General features: G+C 47.9%; 2 protein-coding genes across 4 annotated transcripts in view; one reads left to right on the forward strand and one right to left on the reverse strand.

Annotated features, from left to right (window-relative positions):
* The first annotated feature begins 9,025 nt into the window (after positions 1–9,025).
* Positions 9,026–15,975, forward strand: si:dkey-183n20.15 (RING-HC_RNF170 domain-containing protein). Its single transcript, XM_039734718.1, has 6 exons — positions 9,026–9,206; positions 12,838–12,916; positions 13,108–13,207; positions 14,697–14,770; positions 15,156–15,266; positions 15,358–15,975. The coding sequence occupies exons 1-6, from the start codon at positions 9,175–9,177 to the stop codon at positions 15,667–15,669; spliced, it is 708 nt and encodes a 235-aa protein (XP_039590652.1). The 5' UTR covers positions 9,026–9,174; the 3' UTR covers positions 15,670–15,975.
* Positions 15,976–16,201: 226 nt separating this feature from the next.
* The window catches only part of fggy (FGGY carbohydrate kinase domain containing), a 155,690-nt gene continuing 155,117 nt past the window's right edge, over positions 16,202–16,774 (reverse strand). For all 3 annotated transcript variants that reach the window (XM_039734715.1, XM_039734716.1, XM_039734717.1), the window contains exon 16: positions 16,202–16,534. In XM_039734715.1, the coding sequence (XP_039590649.1) occupies positions 16,456–16,534 (79 nt within the window). In that variant the 3' untranslated portion in view covers positions 16,202–16,455. The remainder of the gene's footprint in view (positions 16,535–16,774) is intronic.

The following is a 16,774-nucleotide window of genomic DNA, read 5'->3' on the forward strand; positions in this document are numbered from 1 at the left end:
TTCAGATTACAGTCAACAATCACCCCTAAGCTTTTTACCTCCGTCTTGACTTTTAATCCTAATGTATCCAGTTTATTTCTAATAGCCTCATTGTATCCATTATTGCTGATCACTAAAATTTCAGTTTTCTCTTTATTTAACTTGAGAAAATTACTATTCATCCATTCTGAGATACTAGTCAGACATTGTGTTAGTGAATCAATAGAATCGGGTCATCAGGTGCTATTGATAAGTACAGCTGTGTGTCATCAGCATAGCTGTGGTAGCTCACGTTGTGCCCTGAGATAATCTGACCTAACGGAAGCATGTAGATTGAGAATAACAGCGGACCCAGGATAGAGCCTTGTGGAACACCATATTGGATATCATGTGTCTTGAGTTGTAATTCCCACAACTAACAAAATATTTTCTCCCTGTCAGGTAGGATTCAAACCAATTTAAGACACTGCCAGAGAGGCCCACCCATTGACTAAGGCGATTTCTAAGAATGTTGTGATCAATGGTGTCAAATGCAGCACTCAGATCTAAGAGGATGAGAACAGATAAATGGCCTCTGTCTGCATTTACTACTTTAACGAGTGCAGTTTCTGTGCTGTGATTTGTTCTAAAACCTGACTGAAATTTATCAAGAATAGCAGGTTTATTTAGGTGGTCATTTAACTGCATAATGACTGCCTTCTCTAGAACTTTACTTAAGAAGGGCAGGTTAGAGATGGGTCTAAAATTTTCAAGAGCGAGGGTCAAGATTATGTTTCTTAAGTAGGGGTTTAACTACAGCAGTCTTAAGACAGTCTGGGAAGACCCCAGTATCTAGTGACGAATTTACTATGTCAAGAACATTATCAATTAGCACGCCTGATACTTCTTTGAAAAACCTTGTTGGTATCGGGTCAAGGACGCAGGTGGAGGGTTTTAATTGAGATATTATTTTTTGTAAATCAGGTAAATCTATCCTAGTGAAAGAGTTTAATTTGTTTATAACAGGATGTTGGGGTTTAGGGGGATCCTTAGTGTTGGGGAGATATACTATGTTATTTCTAATATCATTAATTTTTGATTGAAAATACAGCGACAGCCTCACAGGTTTCACTGGAAGCACTTAGGAGGCATTCCTTTGAGCTACCTGGGTTTAGTAGGCGATCAATTGTTGAAAATAAGACTCTGGGATTTCTAGCATTGTTATTTATAATCTTGGAGAAATAGCAGCGTCTCTCAAGACGGACAGTGTTATTGTATTCTGTTATTTTGACTTTTAATATTTCGTGGTGGATAGTAAGTTTAGTCTTCCTCCATTGACGCTCAGCTCTACGGCATGTTCTCTTTAAATCAGACACTCTTTGGGTCTTCCATGGTATACCAATGCTAGAAGATTTTTTCACTGTCTTTTCAGGTGCAACTATGTCAACAGCAGCTCTCACTTTAGAATTAAATCTTTCCACCTTACTATTTACATTGTCCTCGCTATTATAGCTGGCACTATAAACGGACTGATTGCTTAAAATGTTTGTAAGTTTTAAAGCTGCTGCGAATCAAAGAAGCGTTTTTAACAATATGCTTCTCATGAGTGTTTTTATCATTATTTCTATATTAAAAGTAGAAGAAAATGGTCTGATAGACCAATATCAATGATCTGTTTTATATCAACTTTCAGTCCTTTAGTAATCACTAAGTCTAATGTATGACCTGCTTTATGTGTAGGCTGATTTATGAGTTGTCTCAAATCAAAAGAATCCAGGAGGTTCATAAATTCTTTTACTTTTAGATCACACTGATTATCTATATGAAAATTAAAGTCGCCAACTATTAGGAGTGTGTCATAGTTAGTAATTAAAATTGACATTAAGTCAGAGAATTCCTCAAAAACGACGCGCTATATTTAGGAGGTCTATACACGGATAGTATTAGAACTTGAGAATCTCCATGAATAACAACGGCGAGATACTCAAAGGACTTGAACTTACCAAAACTGACATCTTTACATTTTAATCGCTCGAGTAAATGTTAGCCAATCCGCCCCCCCTTTTTCCCTGGCGGTTTGAATGAGTAAAACTGTAATCCGGAGGCGCAGATTCGATTAAAACTGACGCGGCATCTGAATTCAGCCATGTTTCATTTAGTGCAATAAGATCTATTTTTTCACTAATAAGATCGTTGATAAAAAACGTTTTGTTAGTTAAAGCTCTAACATTTAATAGTGCCATATTTAATGTTTCGGAGGTGCAGAGATGAGTACTATGTGCGTTATTGTTATTTGGAATAGGAACTAAATTATTATTATTAGCGCTCTGTGTATATTTTTTGTTTAATCTGTGATCTGTTTTATAGTTTTAATACATTGTTCCTCTAAAATAGTGATTTTAATTAGATTATTGGAGTTTATGCCGTATTTCCTAGGTTTTCTACGTGCATTGAGATTGCTTATTACAGTATTAATGGCGTGAACTTTAACGGAAGACTCTATTAAACATTCATCATGTCCTGGCACAGCAGTATTATTTCGGAAGGGGTTAAGAGCAGAGATAGATAGTCAAGAAAAACGAATTACCTTCGATATGTTTTCGGAGAGGACCCGGGCACCGAAACTGTTCGGATGCAGGCCATCACGCTTGAAGAGACGCTGCCTTTCCAAAAAGAGATTCCAATTGTTGATGAAGCCGACATCCTTCTTCTTGCAGAAACCCTGTAGCCAGTTGTTCAACCCTAGCAGACGACTGTAGTACTCGTTGGATCGTCTGACGAGAGGTAGTGGACCCGAGACGAAGATCACATGAAGGTCCCAGTCACACAATTACACTAAAGTGACTCCCTCCTGTCAGTCACCCTGTAATATGACACTTAGGGTCCCATCCATGTAAGTCCATAAGAGCGACGTCACAAGCCTGTCACTCCTGTCACCGTCACCATCAAACATACGGGTGTCCCCGAGACACATGAGGGCTCAACACCTTCTTGGTTTCATGCCAGTTGCCAATCAACGGGGTCTTAGCTCTAACGCACCTGCAATCTCTAAGCCTTGATAATCCTGTGGGCAAGAAAGCAGCAATCTTCTCACACTGGGTACCCTAATATTTAATTCAATCACTCAAGAAATAAAGACAAAGTGTGGAAATGTGAAAGCAATGTGAGATTTATTAAACTATAGTAAGACCAGCAGAGGAAAAATATAACTGGATAGAGAGAGAGAGAGAGAGAGAGAGAGAGAGAGAGAGAGCAGGCCTTTGCAAGCTTTACCCTTTTTTGTCCCAGTGGAGCTCCTGACACACACACACACGCAGACACACACACATGCTGACACACACACAGACACATATTTACACACACGCTGACACACACAAACACACACACACGCAGACACACATGCAGACACACACACACGCTGACACACACACATGATTCCAAAAATGGTATTTTCTGACTCATCAGATTCATCAAAATCTCGACATTGAATTTTTGGACGATTTCAATACTTTACTCTTCCTACACTTCGTATACAAGAAAATAAAAACAGGATGCAGGGTCAGAAATCTGTCAGTTACAAAAAGGAAAGCACAGAAGAACCACACGATTCACCAAACCCTCTCAAGCACATTGAAAATGAACCAGCAGGAGCTGCGGGAGACTCTGTCTGCATTTTTAGGGACGGAGGCGGGGTCACTGGCAGTGATTGGCAGGTGACCCCGCCCCTTGGAGGGAACCACCCACAAAACGCATAGAAAAGAGTGCAGGCACAGAGAATAAAGTAACATTAACATAAAACAAGGCTATGAACCCCAGCCTGGGGAGGAACCCACAGCTAAATATAAGAAGACGTCCCGGAGCCCCTCGTGAAAACGTCAACACACATAGCGGCCGGTCTGAATGACCCAGGACTGGAACAAAAGAAACAAAGAAATGTTGGAACACAACGACATCTGAAAATGATGCAAAGAGTGACGATGCAGAGACCAAGACGACCGAGAACATCAGAAAAGGAAGAGAATGGGAGACCAAATTGCCTGAATGTCAACGAACATAACTGATGCATCACGCCGACTGCTAAATGAACAAAACAGAATGCCAAGGACAACGTCAGACTGTTGGGTTTCAGCCAGGATTCTTCCCTGGCTGGGGTTCAGATCTTTGTTTTACGTCCTTTTTGTTGACATGAATATTGCTCGTGTTTATTATCGGTGCCATGTGTTTTGTGGGGTCCCCCTCAAGAGGCCGGGCCCACCTGTTTATCACCGCCAGGAGCAGCCCGCCAGCCTACAAATCCGGGGGGTCTCCCAGAGTGCCTGGTGGAGTTTTGGGGAGTTTCTGTGTTTCTGCTGTGTGTTTGGATATTCCAGGATATATTTGACCTCCCTTTTGATTTGTGATTTGCTGGGTCTGCCTTATTGTCTAGTGTGGTGGAGTGAAATGTGGCACACAAGTTGATCGATATTTCACACATCTTTATTTGTAGAATCAGCACTTTACTTGTCATTATGTTTAAAGAGCAAAGAAGAAAGCAGGAACCACTTCTTCTACCCCCAAAGTTTCAGGAATGCTGGTTTTAATGACTGAATGTGACAGAAACGGAGAGTTTTACTGCTTAGTGACTTGCATTTCCCTTCTTGGTTGTTTGTTTGAAGGAAGGTGACAGGTGGGGGACAGGGGGGGGGCAGGGGGCTTGGCCTGAGCTATTCCATTGGTGAATGACCCAGAAAGGTAAACTGTGTGTGTGAGTGTGTGTGTGTGTGTGAGTGTGTGTGTGTGATCCTGTCTGTCTGTGTGTGTGTGTCTGTGTGTGTGTGAGTGTGTGTGTGTGATCCTGTGTGTGTCTGTCTGTCTGTGTGTGTGTGAGTGTGTGTGTGTGATCCTGTGTGTGTGTGCGTGTGTGTGTGTGATCCTGTCTGTGTGTGTGTGTGAGTGTGTGTGTGTGTGTGAGTGTGTGTGTGATCCTGTGTGTGTGTGTGTGTGTGTCTGTCTGTCTGTGTGTGTGTGTCTGTGTGTGTGTGAGTGTGTGTGTGTGAGTGTGTGTGTGTCTGTGTGTGTGTAAACGCGGTCACTTGAGTTTGCTGTCACTGAGGTCCTCCATATTTATTCCAGTACAGTACATGCCAGTATTTCGGTAGGAGACGTCGATTTCTGTCACCTTTCGTCTTCTCTCCGCTCACCTGAAGCGTTTCTTTTCCGAGTCCGATTGATTGAGCTTTGCTTTTCTAATAATTGTCCAATATCTTATTCATTTGATTTGATTTGATTTGTTGGTGGTGGTTCTTTAATGTACGTACATGATATAAAAATAGAATCCTCAAATCTCCAGGTCACGGTCGAGGGGGCAGCACTCCTGATTTTTTGACTTTGGATTTCCTTTGCTCGGATCGCCTCAGACAACTCCTTTATGTCTTTGCTCTCAACGGAGGTTCACGTGACGTCTCATCAAGAATAAACCTTTTCAGCTTGTAAAGATTCTACAGGGTTTCCTGGGGTTTTGGACAGTGCCCGCCTGACCTCCGTGCCCGCTTTTCCAAGTGCTTTTAGGACTCCCGTGACGTTGCCTGCGTCCGAACGGCTGGCTGACTTTATGACGGATGGTTCTGCTCCAACCTTTGATCTTTTCATGCGTCTCTGCACGGTTTTTCCGCTCCCAGGCAATAAACTAATTCAAATAGCATCTGGCCCTGTGGCGTCCGTACTTATTTTCCATTCCCTCTACCATTAAGTTATAAACTGACTGGCACAGATGCGTTAAACTTATAAACTACTGGGGCGACGCAGGAAGAAAGTACGCAAGAGGATGTTTTCAATGTGATTTGCCCCCGTCGTTAATTAGGGTCCATTCCGTCACTTCACATTTTTCACTGTCCTCGTTGAAGATGGCTGAGGGACCCCAAAGACCTGAGGGCTTCCTCAATCAAACTCAAGGGGGCGTCCACAAAGGTCTGAAATGAGACTCCTCAGGAGACGCCGAGGGTCCCGGATTCCAGCCCCTGCAGGTCATAGAGGTTTGTTGTCCTCATCTCCCTCAGTCCACTGCCCACAGAACCCACAAGGCCACCCTTGAATCAGTCAAGTGCCCAAATACAAAGATTTTAAACTCTGGGACCTGCACCAGGCTATTAGGAAGGGTGCAAATACTTTTTCACAGCCCTCTCTATTGCCACTACATTTCTTAGGATGGCAAGGGTGAATTTGACACCACAGCTAGTTGGCTGCAGCAGCATGGAGTTGGCCGTCCCCTGCTCTGGTGGCACCACATGCCCGTCTGCCCAGGATATTATTAATTATTATTATTAATGATGCCCGCCTCTCCTGGCACTCCTTTGTTACTCTGATGACCGACTCCTCACCCTGGGGGGTGTGTGATGCTCGACGTGTGGGACACCATTTGTTCACACCAGGTCGCAGTAGAAGGCATGGAAATGTTGGCAGGGTGGCGCTGAATGGGCGGGTTCCTCGCCCTCCCCTTTGCCAGGCTGTGATAAACATGATGGGGTTTTAACCAACTCTGCCATCTGAGCGGTATTCTGCTGTCTCATTCATAAAGAGACATCCCTAGTAAGCATAAGGAAGGGGGGCACTTTGGGGTAGCGAAGAGCCACACACAGGGGCAGCACCCACAGAAGACCCTCTGGATACCGCATGGGGCTCACAGATTAAAAAGTGTGGATACAACAATTAAACACAAAACTACACATTCACACATTCTGAAACCCACCTAATCCAAGTGGGCATCAAGTGGCAGGAGACTAAGCTGGCAGCATCAAGCACAAGGTAGGAATTGGACCAAGTCCCTCACAGGACCCTCTAACATCAGCCAATGTCTTGGGCATAGAAGTAGAAAGTCCATGCAGACCCCACACGGGCAGCAACTGGGCTGGCATTTGAATCAAGAATGCTGGAGCAGTGAGACAGCTGGGCTAATCACTGTGCCAACATGCCACCCCAACACTAAAAATATAACGCTGAAGGGGTTGGAGCCTATCTTGGCAGTACTGGGCATAACATAGGAACCAATCTCAGATGGCACGCGAGTCCATCCCTGGACCCACTCACTTGGTGCCAGTTTAGAGTTGCCAGTTAACCCCACGCACACACCTTCGAAGATGTGAGATGAGGACTCAAGCAGACACGGGGAGGACATGCAAAGTCAACAGTAAATCCGTCCCTTAAACCAAGTCGGCATTGCTGGGGCTGGGGTCTACCCCAGTTCAGTTAAGCAGATGGCAGGAGCCAGCAGCCCTGCACGGGATGGCACCTCATCAAACAGGGTGCTAATTAACATAACTTACACCGACATGGGGACAACATGCCAACTTGGCACTGAAACCATTTATCCACTTAATTCAAGTTAGTGCTGCAGGTGCTGAAGTCCATGCCAGAATAATTAAGCAGGTGTCATGGTATACCAGTCTACCACTGGGCATACTCACTCAGTGCCAGTTTCAAGTTGTCATAGGGAATTTGGGGTTAGTGTGCAAATTCATTCATTAGCACATTTACTTAATGCAGGAATTCATCTCCACTGCATTGAGCAGATGGCACTCCATCACAGGACCACTCATATGGTGCCAGTTTAGAGTGGGCAGTTAACCTTAAGTCAACTAGGGACAGGAGTTGAACCCAAGATGCTGGATCTGTGAGATTAAAGGAGGCTAACCACTATACCAACATGCTACCCCAACACAAAGAAGGGGAAGTCTATCTTAGCAGCACTGGGCACAAGGCAGGAACCAATCCTGGATTGTATGCCAGTCCGTCACAGAACCCAGTGTAAAGTCCCCAGTTGTCCTAATGCACACATTTTTGGGGATTGGGGGTGGGGGCATACAAACTTGGCAGTAAACCCCTACATCAGCACATCTACTTAATGCAGGTCAGTGGGGTGCAGTTAGAGTTCAACATTGAGCAGATGGCACTCCATCACATGGTGCCAGTTAGCCTAACACACACGTTATTTGGGGACGTGACACGGGCACGAGGACAATATGCAAACTGTGCACAGGATTTGAATCTGGGATCAGTAGGGCAGCAGCACTAACCGCTGTGCCATCGTCAGATATCAACAATATAATGAAATAAGTAGAAGAGGAGCAGCAAGCGGGCAGAACACGAGTTTAGGTGTGGCACAAGCAGACCACGGCAGTGCAGTGTCTGGAATGAAGGAGCAGAACAAGCAGGCCCAGAGGTGGGCAGCCCAAGGAATCCCTAAACTTCAGTTTGGATGTTTTCCTAAGCCTTGAAAATTCTGGCGAAAAGACAGAAAGTGGCAGTGGGCACAGCATGTAGAAACTGGAATTACTGGGCACCCATAAAATAAATGGAAGACCCCCAGTCAGCAGCGCTCCTAACACAATCCAGGAAAAACAGCAAAAACAGGAACCAAACCTGGTTGAGATGCCAGTCTGTGGCAGTGCCCACTCAAACCATACCGAGTTACACTTGAGAGTTATCATAGCAAGGCCAAATGAGTACACTAACCTCTGTGCCACTGTGATTCTCAAACCCTCTTCTTTCAGGAACCAACCTACCTACCTGGCAGCACTGTTTACAAGCCTTGATGATGTGCCAGTCTGTCACAGAGCCCACTCACATGTGGCCGATTGGCATTTTACAAGATTCACCTAAAACATAAAGATGAGGCTGTGGGGTAAAATAAGGAGATGATCATGTGGGACAATCGAAGCGACGTTTTCTTTGGGTTATGCGGCTACCAGATGCACTCGTTTGGGTGCCCTTGATTTCCCCAGGCATAGTGCCACGATGCCCTGAGCACCTACAGTAACACCATATTGTTGTCATGAGACTGGCAAGCTGGTAACAATTCTAAACTCCAGGCCCCAGTCCACCTCCGGTGTTTTGCAAGCAGCTAGTAAATGATTGCCAGCCTCGATGACTTCCTGTGGGCAGCCCCCACTCCTGCTGCAGAAGGCGGGTCAAGGTGGCATAGTGACCAGAAGGCAAGGCCAAGTTAATGTTTGAGCAGAAGAGGCACGTCTCAGGGTGAGAAGGGGACGTGGCACTGCATTAGCAAGTTGTGTTGTGTTTTAAAGCACCCGGCTGCATTGGCGTCTGTCTGGATTTGCCCATCTGGGTGGAACGGGCACAACTGGACTAGCAGGCATTGGATTGAATCCTAACCACCGAGTGTCTCCTCAGAGCAGCTTGGGTGAAAAAAGATTTGGAGGCATCAGGGCACCTCTGCGGACCATGGAAACCTGCAGTTCGGATACTCAAGAGAGGTAAGAGAAAGACAGCTGGGGTCTGCAGGGGGCGCCGTGTTTCATTCTGTCATTAATGTCACCTCATTTACACTCTGCCAAGCCTATGGGACCCTCAAGGTCTGCCAGGGGGCTTTGTTTTGAGAAAAAAAGGTGCTATTTAAATAAAAATTATTACAAACGCAAATTGTATTGGTTTGCTGTGATTGGCACACCCCAGTGGTCCTCAGGGGTCCACCACATGCACCTCTTATTTATGTAGGAACTTGTGTGGCACAAGAGACGACACAACCAGGAAGTGACGGGTTTATGAGCAAGAGCAACAGCTGGCACTGCAGGCTGGAACCCTCCGATTCGAGGGGGACCTTGTGGGTCATGTGGGCAGTGAACTGAGACCCCTGTGGAGACCCCCTTAGCTTGATTGAAGGGGCTCTCATGTCTTTATGTTCTCTCAGACATCCTCTACAAGGACAGTGGGGGACCCTGATGGTCAGCACTGGTTGGGCTCCCTTGCTATTTCAGTCTGAGCCACAATTAAGATGAGATGACTCATTCATTGGGGTCTCGGGCTACCAAACTGGACTGCATGAACTTGGACCCCCACTGGAATTCAAGTCTGTGGTCCCTCTCATATACAGCAGACCTGCAAACTGGAGATGGGACGATGAGAGCCACAGGACCTGGGAAACTGACTGAGTTGAGGGTCTCGGTCTTCACTCGCTGTTTACACTGGTGGACCCCCTGACTACTTTCATTTCTTTTTTTCTTTTTAATCTCTATTGTTTTCTGCCTGCACTTGTTTTACAGTTGATGATGTGAAAGGCGCTATATAACACACAAACTGCTCCGCTGTACCCCCGTCAGGTAAGTGCAGTCCCACACTTCACCCGGACCCCCACCCAGGCTCTCATGCAGAGCCTATAGAACCCTTGAGGGTCTACTCAGTCCCTGGGGGCTTTGTGCCCCTGTGTGAGGCGAGGCTGTGTCATCGAAGTCACCTTAAGGCACAATACAAATACTGTAAATACAAAAGATCACCGAGCCAAACTCCTCATAGCGCTTGGCCGGCGGTCCTCCACATGCAGGTCTCGTCAGACGACACATCCAGGAAGCGGGCAGTGTGTAAAAAACGCCACAGCGGGGGGGGCACTTTTGTCGCCATGGGCTGGCACAGATGCCAGAGTGACCTTGGCCGAGTGAGTCAAAGTAAACGCCGTCAGGGTCACTCAAACCGATCGATGAGGATGGTCGGGTATTTTTACACCCAAAACAAAGAGAAGGAAATGAATGCCACGGGGTGACGGGGTGGCGGGTGCCCCCCTCAGGACAGTCTCATCCATACAGGGTATGCAGTGGGAGGGCTCCTTAGTTAAAGGCACTATATTTGTCCCATTAAGTATTCACCTGTCCATTGGTAACACACAGACTGGTCCCGTCCAGTCATCCTCAGTTTCCATTTGCTCTCGCTCTTTGTGTTTTATGTAGCGCCCCTCGGAAATCAAAGACCCTAACACACCACTATATAGCGCCTCAGCACGGGGGTTGTGTCCCCATTGGACCGTAAAGCACGAGAAGGCCGGTGCTGCCCAGTCGGTCACCGGGGGTCCACAGGGAGTGCCATCTTCAAACGGAGCTTTCAATGAATGCCATTACCAGTGTGAGGTAGCAGAGGCTGGCAGCATTGTGTGCAAAGCAGGAACCCACCCTGGACGAGATGCCAGCCCTCCACATCTACACGACCATTCATAGTATGTGGACGACTGACCTGGGGGCCTTTAATTAATGTTTAGTTGGCCCATCCATGATCTTTAACCTCCAGCCCTGGGGTGTGGGGGTGTTTGGGCTGGAGCCCCTCCTGGCGGCATCGGGCGCTAAGCAGGAACCCACCCTGAACAGGCAGCCAGCCCACCATACCTACCAGGTTATTTTAGTAGGCAGTCTCCTCTTGATATCTTTAGTGATTTTATTTTTCTTTATCCGTTTTCACTCCCTAGTTGATCAAAATGAAGGGTGCAGCCTGGCCTGGCAGCTTTGGGTACGAGGCAGGAATGAACCCTGGAAGGACCACCAGGCCATCACATCAAAGTGATTCGCTCCACTTGAGCCTTTTTTTGCTTATCCTCTGCTAGTTGGCTCAGGTGACCCAAGTGGTGCCACTTCAGGTACGAGGCAGGCGCCAACTCTGGGTGGGCTGCCACTCCATCACATCCACCGGAGCGTTCAGCTTAGTCACCAGTCAGACCTTTTTTATCTTTAGCGGTTTGTGATCCTGTGTCCCCTTACCTGAGCTAAGTGAGGGGTGCAGCCCACTCGGGCAGCTTCGGGTGTGAGGCAGGACTCCGACTCCAGACCCTCACGTATTCATTCAGGAGTTTGTTCTTTTGAAGTTACTCCCTCCAGGCTCCATGGTCTGCCCCCATTTCATCAGGATGCTGTCCTGACAGCTTTGGGTGCCCACTCTGAACAGGGCACCGGGCCATCACATATTTTGCTGACCAGCCAGTTTGTTTGTGCCCCCCTCCTTCCTAGAACATCGTTCATAATAGACATCATCCTGAAGCCCCCTTCAGAGCAATCTCTTCACATATATATATATATATATATACATATATATAGCACCTTTCGTGCATTGGCCACTCCAAAACACTCCACACAGAATATAAGGGGCAGCCTGCCTCACAGCTCCAGGGTCTTGGGGTCAAATCCCGTCCTGATTTTTGTCTGTGTGGCATCTGCATCTTCTGCCCGTGTCTGTGGGTGGGCACTTCCAGGGGTGTAGCACAGAACTCTGGGCCCTATAAATAAGCAGCCCCTGTGGGCCCCTTCCTCTTGAAAACAAACTTAACATTCCAGGTTTTGAGACCCCCCAACCCAACAGGTGGGCACTGGGTAATCTTTTACACTCCCCCAAACCACTACAACGCCCATGGCACTTCCTCTGGAGGACATGCAAGTTTAGTCTGATTTCAACTCTAATGGGGGTGCCCAGTGACAGAATGGCAGCCCGCCCAGGGTTTAATCCTGCCTGGCACCCAAAGCCATACCAGGGGGCTCCAGCACCCCGCACCTCTCCCTTTGATTAAGTGGACACACATAATGGAAAAAATGTGCCCACCAGTTACCAAAATATGTGATGCAGGGGCGTCCTGTCCAGAGTAGGTTCCTGCCCTGCACTGGTTAGCGGGTCTGTCCACTGGGGGCTCCTAATTTGCGCCAGCGGCGCCTTCAGATGTCGACCTCAGTAATCTCACAGAAAGTTGGTCTTCAGTTCGTTTAGCTCCTGTCATGGCGTACAATGGTGGGACCTTCATGATGAGCGCCACCTCGCAGTCGTTCATTTTATATAGCGCCGTTCATTCCGTTATGTTTATTTTGCAGCAGATGACCGCCACAGGTCTTGATTTTATAAAACTAGTAAATTGACCACAAGGTGGCGCCCACGTCAATCCATTGCCTGCGGTAGATTTTCAGTTTCTCAAAACGATGACTCGCTCCGAACACAAGGAGCTCACTGAATTAAGGAGGGCTAAGCGTCACCAGTGCTGATTGGGGACTACCACTCGTGTCACTCACCTGTCGCAGGAATGGCAGCCACTGTCACTTCAGGCTCAGCACGCTGATGGATGCGTCCATTTTATTTTTTGTCTTACAGCAGCCACAAAGAAAGATGGGCAAATGGAAGCCATTGGCATCCCCAAGGGAGACGCGGGGTGGCACATTTGGAGCACAAGGTGAGTGACAAGTTCCTAATCATGAAATATGCTGTGTAATGATAAACCGATTGCTTTCTGGAGAACAAGCCAGGAAAGACGCTATATGATGATGATGATGATGATGATCAGGCTGCTGTACAAAGCGCAAGCCATTAAAGGCACTAAGAAGCCTAAAGTCACAACCTTACCGTACCTTCGCTGTCTTCCAGGAGCCCCGCAGGCGCCACTTCCACGGCGATTCGCTCTGCCCGGTGTGCCTGCAAGCCGCCTGCTGCCCGGTGGAGACGAACTGCGGCCACCTCTTCTGCGGTAAGTAGGACCGCCGGCACTGCTGGATGGTTTCAAGTGTAGAAGTTTAGTAATTCGGGTGTTGGCCCCTTTTAAACGGTCCAGCGGCGCGAGTATTTAAGGACGAATCATCGGACGTTCGGATAAAACCGCAGAGCTGAAGAGACGCGCAGTTGAGTTTTTCCCGCGTGTTTCCGTCTGCTGCTCTGCCTTCCCGCGCTGCACGTGTATGACGTCAACGCCGCGCGCTACACGGGCTGCCCCGGAGGTGAGGAGGAGGAGGATGGACCGCCATCGGCAGGCCCGTTTATTAGGTCTTTTATGACGGGTATTCCGACTAAAGTCCCGCAGGAAACGCCGCCTTCTTCCTAAGCTAATGGAGTCAAAATACACCGACGGCACAGGCGCCACATTTTGGATCTAAAGACGTCCGGGTGGCTCGGTAACGTCTTTCTTTAAATTGCCTTCCCTGTTTATCCGCTTTTCTTAGCTTGGAAATTAAAGCGGGTTAGGAAAGCCACCAGCAGCCACGGGACCGAAATCGTCATCGAAGTCCACGCGTTTACACGCCGCATTAACGAGCGTCACAATCGGGTGGCACACATTAAAACACCAAATCCCAAGGTGGCCAGAAATAGGCAACGGTAGTCACGTTTAACACGAGTGGAAATGCAGAAGGACTGGCGGCCAGCCGTTATACCTCTGCAGTGGGTGGTATGTGTGAAAGTCGACCTGCCATCTTCTTCGTCACACTGGCATATCTTTGGCATCGTGCGGAAACGCTTGCAGTTTTCATTCCGACTACCAGTTTGTCGCTGCATTTAAACCAAAAAAAGACACTGGGGACGTATTTTAATATCGGGCGTAAATTATAAACGGAGACAGTAAAAATGTAAAGTTAACTATATATGGGTTGAGAAAAGCAACGGTCATCACAGGCCCAATTTAACAACATTGACGAAGCGGTAACAAGGGTTGCATGGGGTCCGCTCGCCTGGAATTCCAGTTAAATGTCACAGTCCTCCTCAAACGACGGCAGGTAAAGTGTGGACCCTTTTCCTGGGGGTGGGAGACATCGTCTCCATAAACTGGCCACACCGCATCAACTGCCGTCGCTTACTTTGCCAACCCAAACACTTCAACTGTTCAGCGAAGTTCCTTTTATGCTACGCCAACATGCGTGGCCCCGCCCACTAACTGCCAATCACCCGTTTTCTAGATGGAAGGCAAGCACAAGTGACTCCGCCCCCTCGGCTCTGCACGTTAAACGCGGACTGTCAATCATCCATTTTTAAGAATGGGCCGGTGTGGTACAAAAAAAAATGACTTCCTCCCATAATGAACAGCAGTTTTTAGAAGTACAGAGCAATGTCTCCATATTTCTACGGTGTGATTATGGTACAGATGGGGGTGATTGCGCCCCACTTATTTTATTTTAATAAGACGTGGGAGATGAAGGCTCGGACTGTTCGCAGGCTAACGCACCACTGTTGTCTTTTCTTCCCTCCAGCGCCTTGTCTGCTGGCATACTGGAGACACGGACCCTGGCTTGGCGCCATTAGCTGTCCTCTCTGCAGACAGAAGGTGAGAAGTGAGGAGGCGCCTGACAATCCTCTTGTTTAATTCTTACTTGCACGCGCCATTCTTTGCTATGATAAGTGAGTGGGCATGGCACCCAGGGCACACACTGGCCAACCTCTGCCTTCTGAGTTTTTATGCTGATTAGAAGGAAAATGAAGAGCAGCCTGGGCGTCCAGTGACCAGAATGACGGGCCAGGGGCTACTTCGTGTAGCTTTGCATTCGTCATTTACATCGATGGTGAAAGGCACTATATAACAGAGGCCATGCCCCTGCATTCTTCCTGGGTGACCCTGTCATCTTTCTTTTGTTAGCTTCACAAAGTGCCTTGTGGTGTGGTTGCTGTGAAAGGCGCTATATTGAATCACTGAATGTTTGTCATTCCGACAGGTGACCTCCATGTACAACCTCTCTGGTGACACTCGACGAGGTGCTCCAGAAGAGCAGGTGCTGCGGGACATCGGGGACTACAACAAGCGCTTCTCGGGTCAGCCTCGGCCAGTAAGTGCACCGTTTTACTCTTCTGTGCCACCAGAGGGCACCCCGACGGCCGCCGCTCACCCACCTTGTGCTTTCTCCCTCTCCCGTGCAGATGTCCGATTATCTCTACGACATGCCGCTCTTCCTCCATTTGATGCTCCGGGGCCTCTTCACCATGTCCGGGCTCATCTGGATCTTCTGCTTGAGGATCGTGGTCTGCTTCTTTGGCGCTGTCCTGTCCCTAACTCTCTCGGTGGATGTCATTCCTGAGCCGTTCTGTTGGGTCCTCGGGGCCGTTGACGACCTTGTTGTGGTATTTCTGGTCCTGGCCTGCATGATCAACATCCACCAGCAGATGGCGCCTGACCGTGCAAATGTCCAGAACAGCAGCAGCAGCAGCAGCAGCACTCGAGATGTACTGTAGGGGGCGAGCAGAACCTTCTGCGCAAATCGAGAAGTGACGGCAGAGGAGCGAACGGGCAAATGCGTCACAAACCGTGGAGTCAAGTCATTTGGTCCCAGCCGGTCACACTGAGGAGGACAAGATCGGCGATAAACCTCAGAAATTATTATGAGGAGAGGAGGCACTGGGGCTCGCCTCTTTATAGCGCCCACTAACGCCCCCCAGGAGCTGATATCGGCATTGGAATGCAGGGCCGTCTTAACGTATGGGCATAGGCCGGGGGCCCACGATGTTTCTGATGCCCAAGTATGCTTCTGTTTTCCTATCCTATCCTATTTTGCCCTTTGGTAAGCTATGATGTTGTTAAAATGGCCCGGATTAGGAAGGGACTAACAGCCTTTGGATTGGCTCTAATATCACGGGACACCCAATGGGCAACCGACATCCTGTGCAGTGAGTGACAAATCTCACTGGTCACTAACCTCACGACAAGAGGAATCTGTTGGTAGTGTGCACGATTTTGCCCAAGTCTAGTAAAACAGCAGACCCCATGGAGAATTCTCATTGGCACATTTATTCATCATGGACTCCATTGGCATTCCCATTATCAATCATCTGGTACCCGATTGTGCCCATTTACTGCGCAGATCCCTCTTATATCGGTTTGAGTTTGCAGGGGGTGGCACGGCTCCTCTTTGATCGGAAGGCGGCAGGTGTGGCTGACCTGGTTGGACCCCGCAGGCCGAAGGGATTCCGGTAAAGCGTGCGCGCGCTCTGTGTGTGACGTCACATGCGGCCACGCCCCCCTCAGTCGCGCATCAGGGCTCTGCACTCGCGCTGCTGCTCCGCCAGCCTGAGGAAGACGCGAAACTTTCTGTCGTAAAAGCTGGAACGAGGAAAAAGAGAGACATATTATGGGATGTGCTTCAAGCGTTCTAATCTGAGCACCCGAATATGCAAAAACCGGCAACATACTGGGACCTAAGAAGAGGATAATTAGCATATGGACAGCAGAGCCACACAAGGACAATTAACAATGGCCATATGATAAAAAACAGCAAACTTTTCATACATGAATATTAATAAAGTGGAAAACAAATACATTGTTAGTAAAAATTAATTACCA

This window comes from Polypterus senegalus, chromosome 14 (assembly GCF_016835505.1).
Source record: "Polypterus senegalus isolate Bchr_013 chromosome 14, ASM1683550v1, whole genome shotgun sequence".
Lineage (NCBI taxonomy): Eukaryota > Metazoa > Chordata > Cladistia > Polypteriformes > Polypteridae > Polypterus > Polypterus senegalus.

What these genes read in the sequence shown, in the direction of transcription:
- si:dkey-183n20.15 (XM_039734718.1), top strand. Translation starts at nt 9,175, where the DNA reads ATGGAAACCTGCAGTTCGGATACTCAAGAGAG. An exon ending in TGGCACATTTGGAGCACAAG is followed by an intron (nt 12,917 to 13,107) that starts GTGAGTGACAAG and finishes GCTGTCTTCCAG; the next exon opens with GAGCCCCGCAGGCGCCACTT. An exon ending in TCTCGGGTCAGCCTCGGCCA is followed by an intron (nt 15,267 to 15,357) that starts GTAAGTGCACCG and finishes TCTCCCGTGCAG; the next exon opens with ATGTCCGATTATCTCTACGA.